Source organism: Mesoplodon bidens (assembly GCF_964165515.1).
Source record: "Mesoplodon bidens genome assembly, chromosome: 12".
Taxonomy (NCBI): domain Eukaryota; kingdom Metazoa; phylum Chordata; class Mammalia; order Artiodactyla; family Ziphiidae; genus Mesoplodon; species Mesoplodon bidens.
The window spans coordinates 49,869,686-49,884,341 of record NC_138168.1 but is presented as its reverse complement, the minus strand read 5'-3'; the positions used below and the strand labels follow the sequence as shown (position 1 = coordinate 49,884,341).

The following is a 14,656-nucleotide window of genomic DNA, read 5'->3' as shown; positions in this document are numbered from 1 at the left end:
AATTGATGGAGAACAGAATAGGCCATTTCCCCCTATTCTCCCTCTGTAAGTCCTTGCCTCTTCCCCTCAGCCTGTGAAGAAATGCTTACAGTTGATCTGTCTGGTTTTCCTAAGAATATGCCTATTATTAATAATAATACAAATATAGTCAACACTCATTGAACACATATGTATATGGATAATAGCATGACAATGCTATTATCCTGACAATGATTTTATGTCAGTAGGATTATTAGCCATGTTTTAGAGATGAAGAAACTGAAGTTCAGAGACATTTGGTAACTTGTTCAAGATCACACAGTGAGCTAGGATTTGATCGAGCCTGGGTAGTGAACTTCTAGACTCTCAAAAGGCATACCAAAGGATAGATTGCCTAAATGCTTTATGTGAAATGATCTGCAGGTCACATGTAACTCTTCCTAACTGCATATTAATAAACAGTCAGAGTGTTAGCTTGGAATGTCAAAGCTTATCCATGCCTGGGGTTCAAATATTTTTTTTTTTTTTTTTTTTTTTTTTTTTGCGTTATGCGGGCCTCTCACTGTTGTGGCCTCTCCCCTTGCGGAGCGCAGGCTCCGGACGCACAGGCTCAGCGGCCATGGCTCACGGGCCTAGCCGCTCTGCGGCACGTGGGATCTTCCCGGACCGGGGCACGAACCCGCGTCCCCTGCATCGGCAGGCGGACTCTCAACCACTGCGCCACCAGGGAAGCCCCTGGGGTTCAAATATTAGCTGCGAAGTCTTCTATATGAGAGAATGAGGAACGAAACAGACTCTTTAAGCATCAGTGAAAATGATATTTGCACTATCCATAGTGAATACTGAGATGTGAAACAACAGTATTCCTTCAGTTACAACAATGGCTCTGAAACATCATATCCTAAAAGAAATAAAAGATTTTTAAATGACTAATGAAAGGTAACTCCAGGTATTCTTCTTTCTCTTAGGTTTTATTTGATGTTAACTGTTGATACTTGGCACTTTGCATGGTGAGTCAGAGTTGAGCCATTTAAGTGCAATTTAATTGTAGATCAGTCTTCAAAATAGGCTCCAATATCTCCCTTAACATTTGGTCAGGCTATTAAAACCAACTGTGGAGATATTAATACAGGAGAAAATGTTGAATATCAGCTTCAAGAGGAGGAAAAAAACACTAAGTTTTGGGAGTGGCCCTTGAATGTTTTCTACTTGGCCTATACTATGGATATATGTCCTTGCAGAATTAAAGACATAAATATGGTAGAATATCATTGCTTTTTAGAAAAGTTATCCAGCTCTTCCCACAGTGGGTACCAAGGACAGGGCAACTATTAGTCTTCTCTGCATCCTGGACAGAAAAACTCGCTGCAGTAATTAAACATTCAGTGTCTTCCAGTGTTCATGTTAATAGAATGTCTTCTCTTTGTGTTCCTAAGATGCCTGCCTTGTTTTGTCAGTTAGACCATCAGTGTTTCCTTTTTCCTTCATTTTTCACATGGACCTGAATCAACCTCTCTTCACCTACAGGTCATAATACATAAGCTGCACAGCCCTGATGCACCAACACATCAGTTATTAGGTTGCCCTGGTTGAACTGATTCTCTTCCTTGATAAATCTGAAGATTTGTGACACTGATGCTCTTACTTTACTGAGAGGCAGGAAGCGATCTTGGTGATCCCCACCAGGCTTCTGTGAGGATAGGAATGCCTCAGTAACATAAAGTGATTTCCCCTCTTCTTGTTTCAGGTTCAATGGATCCAAATGACTTCCTGAGGGAGGCACAGATAATGAAGAACCTAAGACATCCAAAGCTTATCCAGCTTTATGCTGTTTGCACTTTAGAAGAGCCTATTTATATTATTACAGAGTTGATGAGACATGGAAGTCTGCAAGAATATCTCCAAAGTAAGCTAAAGACTTAATAAAAGGAAAAAAGAGGAATTTAGTTTAGCTAGTCCTATAAATGTCAATTTAGCAAGGCTTCTATAACCCAAAGGATATCTACTATGGTATATCTGTGACAATGAATGTCTTACCATTGAATTGCTCAACTACTCTTTAATAGGATATATACTGTGTACTCAAAGGGAGGAAAAATATTTATGTAGTGGAAGAACAAATTGTTCACCATAGACATATCAGAGTACTTAAATGTCATGTGGAAAATTGAAGAAGAGATGTTTTTCACGATGCTTTGTTTCCTACAATAACTAATTGCACATTATCAGTCATGGACCAGTATTTTCTATGGCCCAGAATTAGGGGACATGGAATGCTTTCGGGGGAAGGGAGGGAAAGGTACCCTCATTTTTCTCTTTGCCAGTTTTGCACAACATTGTGCTTGTTGGAATTTAAAATACTTCCAACTGCTAGGCAACATTAGAATATTCAGACTAAAAAGCAGAAATATACTATTACTTTATTTTTACATCTGCTTCCTGTAGTCTGAGAAGACTTAAGGGCACTGTAGACTTTTGATGTTTATTACAAATTAATAATTTAATAAGCACAATATTATAAGCATTAAAATGAGATGTTCAAAGAAGTGGAGATGAAGTACTGAGAGAATAATTCATGCTTTAAAAAGAGGCATTTTCTATACTTTCTTGGAATGTCAGAGTGGGACTGATAGAATGTCTAGAGGTAAAGGGAGGTGAGAATAATGGAGCAAACATATCGGAAAGATAGGAGTATTCTCTCATTTCAGGGTGACTTGTGAAGCTGGTGATATTAAATTGCAAGACTAGATAGGAACAAAGAACATAAGACTTGCTAACTGCTGTTAAAAACAAAAATAAATCTAGCTCCCTTGCAGAAAGATATCAAATTTAACAGTATTAGATTGTGTTACCCACCATAGAGAGACTAACCTCAGCCATTGACTCCTTTTGCCTTATTCCCAGGGACAAAAGTACAGGAGCCATTTCAGGTCATCTCTAACGAAAATGCTTTGTCAAATTATAAACATTTGCGCTGTTAAATCTCACAGTAAATTCTCAATCCTCAGATCTATCAATAGTATTCAATTCAATGGACACTGTCTCCTTCTGGTAACACTACCTTCTGGAAACACTACCTTCATTTGGCTTCTGGGACACTTCATCCAATGTCCTTTTATCTTCCTTTCTTGCCAGTTCTTCTCAATCTATATGATTTCTCTCATCTCCTACACTTCTGAATATCTTGGAATTTTCCAAGACTCTTTTGCAACATCACCAGTTTCCTTGCTAATCTCAGCCAGTCTTATTGTTTAATAACATTTATGTATTACCAATTGCCTAAATTATATCCCTCCATTACTTCAGAATCATATATCCAACTGCCTTCTTAACTTCTCCACGTGAGCACTGTATCAGTCTGGATAATATGGGTATGATGCAGTAACACACGCCTCCAAATCTCAGAGTCTTAACACAGGTGTTTATTCTTGCTCATGCTACATGTGAGATATAGATTGGCCGGTGGCTCAGGTCTTTTGATCACCTTGGCAGCAGTAGGGGATATGACTATTCTCATTCTGGCTCTTAAAGTTTCTGACCAGGAGTGACAGAGGTAATTTCTGTGCCCTTTTCATTTGGTTAAATCAAGTCAAAGGGAGTAGGGGAGTACAGCCCTCTAAAGTGCTTAAAAGCAGGAAAAAACAAAAGTTTGCAAACAGCTCTCATTTCTACTACATATGTCTATTAGACATCTCAAAATAATTTGTCCCCAAACCGATCTCTGATATTATCCTCAGTAATCTGCACCTCTTGTGGTCTTTCCTTCTCTGACAATGTCAACACACAGGCCTAACATCTTGGAGTCACCTCTACTTCTCACATCCTCTATATGACCAACCAGCAAATCCCACTGGCTTGCTTTCCAAATATATCCAGAATTTTACCACTTCTCAACACTCCTACTCCAGTCCGAGTCATCATCAACTCTCTCCTGGATTCTGCAGTAGCCTTCTAATTTGTCTCCCTCTTTTGGTTCTTGACCCCTTCAGTCTCGTCTCAACACAGTAGCTGGAGAGATCCTGTTAAAATGTAAGTCAGGTCACGTCCCTCCTGAGCCCCAAACCTTCAGTGACTCCTTGGTTCTCTCTGTGTAACCCATAAAGTCCTGCCTGACCCGGCTCTGCATTAGCTCTCCGACCCCCTCTCCCACAGCTTTGCCCTGGTTCACTCTGTCAACTACACTGCCCTTCTTTGCTGCTCTTTGTATCTTCCACATGTGCTCTGCTGCAGGCCCAGCGCACTTGCCGTTTCCTCTACCTGAAAATTTTTCCCATTACTTATCCGCACAGCTCATTTCCTCACTTTCTAAAGTCTTTACTCAGGTATTCCCATTACAGCGAGTCCTTCCTGGGTCACCCTCTAAATTCTAAGATTTAATCTCCCTTTGCTGACTCTTTGTATTCCTCTTTCCTGCTTTTTGTTTTCTCTTCCTAGCTGTTAGTCGTCATATAATGCATGACACATTTATGTAGCTTATTTTAGTGTCTTCTAAAATACAACTTGGAGAGGACAGAGATTTTTCCTTGTTTTAGTGCTAGAACGGTGTCAGGCACACAGAAGGTGTACACTAATTGTGTGTTGACTAAGTGAATGAATAAATTAATGGATAGATTAAGTCAGGGCTATCCTGAACCTAATACAGTTGGGACTTGTTTTGTTGCGCTTGGTATCAGCTTGCAAAGATACGCTTAGTATATTGCAAACTCCTTTGACATTGAGGATTTCTGTGGTTTGTTGATGTGTTTTACTCAGGGTTGAGCACAAACTCTGTCGTCTTCTGGGTTGAACTATCAGGGTCAAGTTTACAGAGGCCTTCATTTGCCTGGATACTTAGCAGCCAGGGGGAGTAATGAAGGCATGCTCATTACAGATAATCCCTTCCCAATCAAGAGGATTTGATTTCAACAAAGTGATCTTAAAATGTATCTGCCACTCTTAAACATCCCATAATGATAAATATTATTAAGCTGAAATGCTCTTGAGTAATGGAACATAACTGAAAATATTTCCTTGCTGCAGATGCAAATTGTCACAGGTCTATGAATGTTTATATCAGTTTTGACATCTGGCTGCTGTATTAGAAATGTGCTCTGAGGTTGTATGCAGTTCCTAGGCCACTGTACTTTTCAGGGAAGGAAATATGTTACTACTCAGTTTCCTTCACTATTGTGCCTGTCAGTGAAAACCTTTTTATATCTATTGTAATAGGATTAGATGTTGTATTTGATAGCTGAAATAACACACATTTCTCTATAGAACCATCTTTGTAGTCCCTAAGCTTGGCTGAATATTTTTTTGTAATACATTTCTCCAAAATGGAAAAGGCTTGTCAAAAAACTTTAGCACTAAGGGTAATTGATGCCTGGTATTTCTTACTGAAGTTTAAAGAGGATAAATATCTGCAATTTTTTTACTTTAGCTGGGCTTGTTTTCTTTCCAATAAATACTTCTAGAGCATCTAGTATATGTCAGTATATTTTCTTTGTTTTACAAATCAAGTCCTAGCATGTTGTTCATCGTTCTCACAGACAGTTCAGTTAAGTGGATTGAAGGAGACAGGAATGCTTTCACTGAGATACCCTTTAACTGAACACAACTCCATAACTATTTGCTGTCTGCATGAATGGAAGTCTCTTCATAGCCCCTGACTTTGGGTGCTCAGGAGTGTAAGGTGGATTTTAGGGAGGCAGTACAGAATAAATTTATGACGCATGAGATTTCAGCCTCCAACATATCCTGGATTTGAATCTCTACTCTATAAATTATTACCTGTTCCTCTGAGTGGTAGGACACCGATCAAACAGGGCAAAATACTTCCTATAGTTGTTCTGAGTATTAAATGAGGTGATTTACTGGAAAATCAACCATATGGGATAGTGGCAGGAGAGGAGCATATATATTTTAATTTTTTTTCCTCTAAAAAACACTATATAGCACTTACTGTGTGCCAGGAATTTTTCTAAGTCCTATACAAGTATTATTTTAGTTCATTCTTCTAACAACCTCATGAACTAAGTATTATTATTATCATCCCCATTTTGCAGTTGAAGAAGCTGAGGTATGGAGAGATTAAGTAACTTATTCAAGGTGGTTGAACAAGAATTCAAACCCAGGAAATCTGGCTCCATAGTCCATGCTTTTAACCATATACATAGCACTGATATTATTCTCCTAATATCCAACTATTATTTATTGCTGCACGACAAATTACCCCAAAACTTAGTGGCTTACAGTGGCAAACATTTATTATCTCACAGTTTCTGTGGTCAGGAATCCAGGTGCAGCTGAGCCGGGTCTTCTGGGTCAGGGTTTCTCACAAGGCTGCAGTCACGGTGTCAGCCGGGGTTCCAATCATCTTTATCCATTCATTTGTTGACGGACACTTAGGTTACTTCCATATCATGGTTATTGTAAACAATGCTGCTATGAACTTTGAGGTGCATATATCTTTCAAATTAGTGTTTTTATTTTCTTCAGGTAAATACTCAGGAATAGAATTGGTGGATCATGTGGCAGTTTTATTTTTAATTTTTTGAGGAATCTTTATACTGTTTTCCATAGTGGCTGCACTAATTTAAATTCCCACCAACAAAGCACTAGTGTTCCCTTTTATCCACATCCTTGCCAACACTGGTTATTTCTTGTCTTTTTTGTTTTGTTTTGTTTTTGGCTGCGTTGGGTCTTTGTTGCTGTGAGCGGGCTTTCTCTAGTTGCGGCGAGTGGGGGGGCTATTCTTTGTTGTGATGCGTGGGCTTCTTATTGCGGTGGCTTCTCTTGTTGAGGAGCACAGGCTCCAGGTGCCAGGCTTCAGGAGTTATGGCTCGTGGTCTCAGTGGTTGTGGCTCACGGGCTCTGGAGCGCAGGCTCAGTAATTGTGGCGCACAGGCTTAGTTGCTCCACGGCATATGGGATCTTCCCGGACCAGGGCTCGAACCCGTGTCCCCTGCATTGGCAGGCGGATTCCCAACCACTGCGCCACCAGGGAAACCCCTATTTCTTGTCTTTTTGACAATAGCCATTCTTACAGGTGTGAGGTAATATCTCATGGTTTTGATTTGCATTTCTCTGACGATTAGTGATTTGAGCATCTTTTCATGTGCCTATTGGCCATCTGTATGTCCTGTTTGGAAAAATGCCTATTCACATCCTCTGCCCATTTTTTGATCAGATTGTTTATCTGTTTTTGATGTTGAGTTGTATGAGTTCTTTATGTATTTTGGATATTAACCCCTTATTGGATATATCATTTGCAAATATCTTCTCCCTTTCAGTAGACGGTCTTTCCATTTTATTGATGGTTTCCTTCATTATGCAAAAGCCTTTTAGTTTGATTTGGTCCCATTTGTTTATTTTTGCTTTTGTTGCCCTTGCCTGAGGAGACAGGTCCAAAAAAATATTGCTAAGACCAGTGTCAAAGAGATTACTGCCTGTGTTTTCTTCTAGGAGTTTTGTGGTTTCAGGTCTTACATTTAAGTCTCTAACCCATTTTGAATTTATTTTTGTATATGAGAAAATGGTCTAGTTTCATTATTTTACATGTAGTTGTCCAGTTTTCCCAATGCTACTTATAGAAGAGACTTTCTTTTCCCCGTTATATATTCTTTGTTGTAGATAATTGACCATGTGAGCGTGAGTTTATTTATGGGCTCTTTATTCTGCTCCATTGAGCTATGTGTTTGTTTTTATGCCAGTACCATACTGCTTTGATCACTATAGCTTTGTCTGAAGTCAGGGAGTGTGATACCTCCAGTTTTATTTTTCTTTCTCAAGATTGCTTTGGCTATTCAGGGTCCTTTGTGGTTCCATACACATTTTAGGATTATTTGTTCTAGCTCTGTCGGTATTTTGTGAGTATTTTGATAGGGATTGCATTGAATGTGTAGATTGCTTTGGGTAGTTAAAATGGACATTTTAACAATATTAGTTCTTCCAATCCATGAACACATAACATCTTTCCATTCATTTGTATTCATTTGTATCATCTTCAATTTTTTTCATCAATGTTTTTTAGTTTTACAGGTCTTTTACCTCCTCGGTTAAATTTATTTCTAGGTATTTTATTCTTTTTATTTGCTTGCATATGGGATTGTTTTATTGTTTTCTCTTTCTGATAGTTCATTATTAGTGTATAGAAATACAACAGATTTCTGTATATTAATTTTGTATCCTAAAATTTTACTGAATTCATTTATTAGTTCTAATAATAAATGAATCTTATTTATTATTGGGATTTTCTGTATATGGTATCATGTCATCTGCCAATAGTAAAAGTTTGACTTCTTCTCTTCCAATCTGAATGCCTTTTATTTCTTTCTCTTGTTGGTTGCTGTGGCTAGTACTTCCAATATTATGTTAAATAGAAGTGGTGAGAGTGGGCATCCTGGCCTTATTCTGGATCTTAGAGGAAAAGCTTTCAGCTTTTCACTATTGAGTATGATGTTACCTGCAAGTTTGTCATAAATGGCCTTTATTACTCAGAGCCTATTTAAATATGCTGCTTGCATTAAAAAACCACACACACTCACACACAAACTGTGCTTAGGTGTTTCCCATTTGAAAACTTCCCTTGACTCCATTTATTTCATTTTTTTAATTGTAAAAGATGACATACATGTAGAAGGGACATGCACGATTTACGTCCTTTCTACATATATATTTATCATGTAATTATAAAGTGAGCAAGTAAACAACTGTGTAGCCACTATGCAAATCAAGAATGAGAACATAGCCAGCAGCCCAGAAACTCCTCTACTACCTTATCAATGACAATCCCTCACTATCAGGAACTTCATGATAATTGCTTTCCCTTCCTTGACTTACATTTTTCTCTGCTAGCTTCTTCTTGTCTTCCCTTCTTGACTAGGATTTTGGAAATTGACATCTCCTCTTACTACCTCCACATCCTCAGCTCCCCTTCAGCCCTTAACCCTTTATACTCCATCTCCAGCGAGACTCTCTTTCTGCAACCAATGTTTCCAGTAACTTCTTAATTATTATATTTTAGAAATGCTTTTTAGTTCTTATCTTGCTGGACTTATTTGACAATGGTGGTGATTTTCTCTTCTCAAACCTTTGACTGTTATGATGTTCTCTTCTGGTTCTTCTCTCATTCTTTAGGCTGATTCCTCTCAGTTTTCTTGCAGGTTTATTTTTATATGCCCACTGTAAATGTTGGCATTTCTCATGATTCTATCACTTTCTAGCAATCTCACCCACTTTTAATGTTTAACTCTTGCTCCTAAACAATGACTGTTAAATCCATATTTCTAGCTGCATGCTTTCCTCTGAGCTTCAGAACCATATGCTTGTCTTCTTTTAGATATTCCCTCTTGGGTAATCCATATGCATCTCTAGCTTAACAAATCTTAAACTGTTTAATTCTGATCAGGCAGCAGCAATGATAGATAATAAGAACAGGTAGGCTTTACTAAGTTCTTCCTAGGTGCCAGGTACTGTTTTAAGTGCTTTACATGTATTAACTCATTTTAATTCTCATTTTAACAAATAATACCACAAGGTTATGATAATTATTGCTATATATATGGAGAAACTGAGACACAGGAGTATTAAGCAGCTCACCCAAAGTCAGGAAGAAATGTAAGGCAGAGCCTTGATTCAAATTGTGGCACTCTAGCTTCAAACCAATCTTCCTCACTCCTGTACTGTAGTTGCTCAAGTCAGGAATTGTGTCTGGGACTCTTGACCATAAATTCAATGCATTTTTGGTAATATTTGGCTTATTCAGATAGGGATAATGATAATTTGGATTTATATGAGACTTTTTCAGTTCTCCAGAAATTTGAAGAGCTCTACTAACAGTATGGCAGCTAAACACTTATCCAGGGATGGCTGACCCCATTTCACAAAGTCACCACAAAATAACACTAATCTCTCTAGTAATGATCAAACTGACTCTACTACATAAATTTCCTATACTTAGTTATATAGAATCAGCAGGAGGAGAAACTATGTCTACGAAAGGTATATCATGCCTATACCTTCTCTTCTTAGAGAGATGAGCAACCTATTCTAAGAATAACAGGCTAAGAAAGGAAAATTTAATGCATGCATCAAGCTTAATGGAGTACAAATGTAATATACACAGTTTATAACTATGTAACATATATAGAGCCTTCATTATTTTGTGAGCTAGTTTTTAAGAACAATATGATGGAAGAATGAGAGCTTTTCATTGGTTCAGCCATGCAAATTAGTATTATTTTTAGGTTTAAAGACTAAAACAACTATGAAATGTTTCAAAGAAATCCAGAGGCAACCAAGTAACAATTTCCATGAAGAGATGAGTCAGTGACGTGTGGTATTAAAAATGGCAATACCTGGACTCTTTCGGATATTTATACCTGTGTTTGGATCATGTGGTACTGTTGCTCCTTTCTCCCAATAATGCTCATTTAGGGAAGGGAGGGCCTCAGCTTTGAAATGTGTTTGAGCTCTGAAAATTGTTGCCTCATTAACCCTTCACAGGAAATGGAACGGTTTGTACTTGTTATATTTATTTTCTCTCAGTTCTATGGCACTTAATCCCACTGATAGCTCATTCATCAAAATTCTTAGAATTTGCTTCAATAGTTAAAATGTTCTCCAAAGTGAATCTCTTATTTTCTCTTTTTACGTAGATGATGCTGGATCAAAAATCCATCTGATGCAGCAGGTAGACATGGCAGCCCAGATTGCTTCTGGAATGGCCTATCTGGAGTCCCAGAACTACATCCATAGAGATCTGGCTGCCAGAAATGTCCTTGTTGGTGAACATAGTATCTACAAAGTGGCAGATTTTGGACTTGCAAGAGTTTTTAAGGTAGATTTGGCTTTGTTTTAACTAGTTAGTAATGGGTCAAAAGGCTAGACCAGTATACTAATAGATTTATGTTATTTTTCAACATATTTCTCCAAGTTCTATTGGTCCATAGACCATTTCAGGATCCCAGGGCTCTACAGACAAACTACTCCCTATTTCTATTTCTTCACCAAAGAGAAAGAAACAGAAAAAACGATGATCAACCAGATGGGAAAGTACATAATTAAGTTTGCAGTTGAATAAATGACCAGTTTTTCAGTACCAGTAGCCTCTGTTTGTCTGCCTCTATTTCCCTTAAAAAAGGCAGCACTCTTTGTACAGAGTTACCCTATCCATTGTTGCTCACTTTATGCCAGACTAATATGCATGCTGCCAGGCATGCTGCCAAAATTCTTCAGCAAACCTTGGCTTTTAAAATCCTGCCACCCCCGCTCCCATTTTATGACATTAGGCCAAAAGACACTAATATAGGAGATATAATAGTAGGTGTTTTTTTCTGAATTTAATTTTTTATTTCTACATTGTATCATAAAAATATGAGTGTGGGGCATGAAACACAAGTAAATGATTCTCTTTTGATCTTTATGAATTTATCATCTTTTCTCTTTGTAAATTAATTAAATCCCCAGTGAGTTGATATATTAATTTAAATCATTTGGACCCTACTTTTCAGTATTAGAAAATGGTTACATGGTAATTATCAACGTCAGTGTCTCTTCAATACCAGCAGTAAATCAGAAAACAGGCTTTGCTTTCACTTTCTATATTTGCTAAAGACCAGGTGTAAAGCCAGTGTCATCAGAGATGAATTTCCCATATGTATTACAGTGCTCCTTCCAGTGCTACTTTTAGCACATATTAGGCTCTCAAATAATATTTCATTAATGAATTCCCACAGATTATTCAGTCTTGTGTGTCAGATTTGGAATTTGCTACTGTAATTATCATTTGAACTAAACTCATTTTGAATCTTGTCCCTCTAAATTTTAATGCAAAGCAAGTTACAGACGAATGAGGGTGACCAAAAAAAAACCCCACTTTAACTTAGCTTGATTCCTTAATGCATTAACAGGTAGATAATGAAGACATCTATGAATCTAAACACGAAATAAAGCTGCCGGTGAAGTGGACTGCGCCTGAAGCCATTCGTACTAATAAATTCAGCATTAAGTCTGATGTGTGGTCATTTGGAATCCTTCTTTATGAAATCATTACTTATGGCAAAATGCCTTATAGTGGTGAGTAATTAATTCTGAAGTGGGCCTTTCTGCTGCAGGTCACTTACTTAGGTGTGACTTTAACTGCTTTGCCCAGACTTAGAGGGCAGAGTTATGAGGCTGACCACACCATGTGCCTGTGGGAGCATAACAGATAAAATTTGATGATGATGATTTGCATTAATGAGGGGGTTTATTGCCTCCTTCTTTGCTCTTGAATTGCAGTCTTATAGACATTACTTGCTGTAGGATTTAGTTTAGTCTCTGCAGCCTGGGAAGGGGATGGTAGACTTCATAGTTTCTCCAGGGAAGTCAATTTGCTTTGTCCTCTAGAGTGTCAGTATCTATTAATTTAAGACTCTGATTTCCAACTTGTTTTTTGTTGGTTCCATTTTATATTTTTTAGGTATGACAGGTGCTCAGGTAATCCAGATGTTGGGTCAAAACTATAGACTCCCTCAACCATCTAACTGTCCATTGCAATTCTACAACATCATGTTGGAGTGCTGGAATGCAGAGCCTAAGGACCGGCCAACATTTGAGAAACTGCATTGGAAATTTGAGGATTATTTTGAAACAGACTCTTCAGATTCAGATACAAATAACTTTGCATGATGAACACTGAAGAACATCAAATAATGGAGTAGCAATAGAGTTCAATAATCAGTTCAGAAATACAATCATATTAACCAACTGTAAAAATGAATTTATCTTGACATATTCAAGTGATAAGGTAAGTTTGGCCATATAATACAGAAAAGATTATATGCACATTTTATCAACTGGGCAATACTGCAGGACAGTCTAAGATGAAATATCATCTCCCCACTGCCTGGCAAAATCAAATGCACTAAACAAAGTTATTTTCCTTCTTAAAAGACACATTTCTATTTATTGTTTGAAATGCCATTCAAGAGGATCAACAGATGATAGCGAATTTTTACTCAGTGACTGTTGTAGCATTTTCCTGTTTACTGATTAAGGTGGTTATTCATTATTCCTCGGATTGCTGAATCCCATCAGGCTGTTATTATGAAGAAATCTGATTGCTTTGCTGCACAGCAGGACCTGTGCTTTGAGATTTTTTTTCTCTTTTAAAATATCCTGTTAACTACAATGAAGGCAAAGACATGTTAAATGACTTGATTGTACTTGGAGTAATTGCACATATTTTTTTTCCTATGCATAAAAAAATGAAGCAGCTGTTGAGAAAAAGAATTAAAATCTCTCTCATTTTGTAGAAGGAAATGATGGAATTTTTCTCTACCTCGGTATGTGTCATCTGAGATTCATCTACATTAGTTTTAATCTCTTAATGCTAAGAATCAGCTTGCAAAGCTGATGAGTTATTATCTTGGAAATATGCAAGAAACATCTAATAGCCTGCCAGATCTGAGAAATAAGTATCAAAATAGTTTAGGAAAATGAGAGGAGAGCAGTAGGATTGCTAAGGCCTGGGATTTCTGAATAATTTTAAAAATGTACCTTTGCTATATAGGCTACAAAACAGGCCAAACTCTCTTTCAGATCTAGAGAGTAGGAATAAGGAATAATAAGGTTTCATAACATTGGTTATGAAACTGTATTTTTTGTGTGATAGGACAAGAGGGTTTTTACTCATCTTAAGTTTTCATTAACCTTTGTAAGAATGTTATTTCTTCTTAAGCAATGGGTGTATCAAATTCTGTGCCTCATTAGATGATTAGGGAGAGCTCTCAAAGGGGCTTTCAAAATCAAATATATATTCAAAGATCTTCTAATGTAAAGCAATATGAATGAAAAAATTCATAAGACAATTTTGAGTATATTGAGAATATTTTGAGTATCTTCTTTTATCTTTCTTTAAAGGGGAAGAAGAGCATTTTTAAGTGGTTACAGAAACCCCAACACAAAGTAGATTAAGCACTAAGTAAATCTGTATACTCTGTAACTGGAAGACAGAAGTTGTTAAAAAGGAGACAACAGGCCCCAGATGGAGTCGCCTGTGCTAAGCCCCATATCAGCAAACCAAGACTTAATACTTAAACTAATTGCAGCTTCAGCATTTCCCAGAAATGTAATCTTTAACCAGTCAACCTGGAATTACCTGGCCAGCATGATAGACCCCTTCCATCCCACTTAGGAGGGCAGGAGGGCGACCTTGTCAGAAACAATGCATTCTTTGCTAATGATGTTCTTTTCCCACCCCATTTCTGCTTTTAAAAACCCTTGCTTTTCTACAGCGTGGCCGTGCTCCTTTCTATTTGTTAAATGGGATGCTGCCCAATTCACGAATCACTGAATAAAGCCAATTTGATCTTTAAATTTACTCAGTTGAATTTTTGTTATTTAACAAGATAGAGAGGACTCCATGCACAATACCATTAACAATTCAATGATGTTAACAAAGACCCAAGTCCTTTCCCAACCTTCCCTCTGCCATCAGCATTGTCCTCATTCCTATGGTCATAGATGGCTCTCAGAACCAACTGGGGTTCCCTCTTCTCTTCACCCAGCAGGAGAAAATGGGAAGCCTCTCTCTTTGCATTTTCAGCTTACATAAAAATCATTTTTTCTGTTCAGGCAAACTGGGGTCATGTGCCTAACCCTAGACCAATAATAGACTCTTATGTGCTGACTGAGAATAAATTCTGCCACACTG

At 37.6% G+C, this 14,656-nt stretch overlaps 1 protein-coding gene across 1 annotated transcript in view; it reads left to right on the top strand.

Annotated features, from left to right (window-relative positions):
* The window catches only part of FRK (fyn related Src family tyrosine kinase), a 95,194-nt gene extending 80,883 nt beyond the window's left edge, over window positions 1-14,311 (top strand). Inside the window, exons 5-8 of the mRNA XM_081250803.1 lie at window positions 1,727-1,885; window positions 10,617-10,798; window positions 11,871-12,036; window positions 12,422-14,311. Of these exons, the coding sequence (XP_081106929.1) occupies window positions 1,727-1,885; window positions 10,617-10,798; window positions 11,871-12,036; window positions 12,422-12,630 (716 nt within the window). The 3' untranslated portion in view covers window positions 12,631-14,311. The remainder of the gene's footprint in view (window positions 1-1,726; window positions 1,886-10,616; window positions 10,799-11,870; window positions 12,037-12,421) is intronic.
* The last annotated feature ends 345 nt before the right edge of the window (window positions 14,312-14,656 follow it).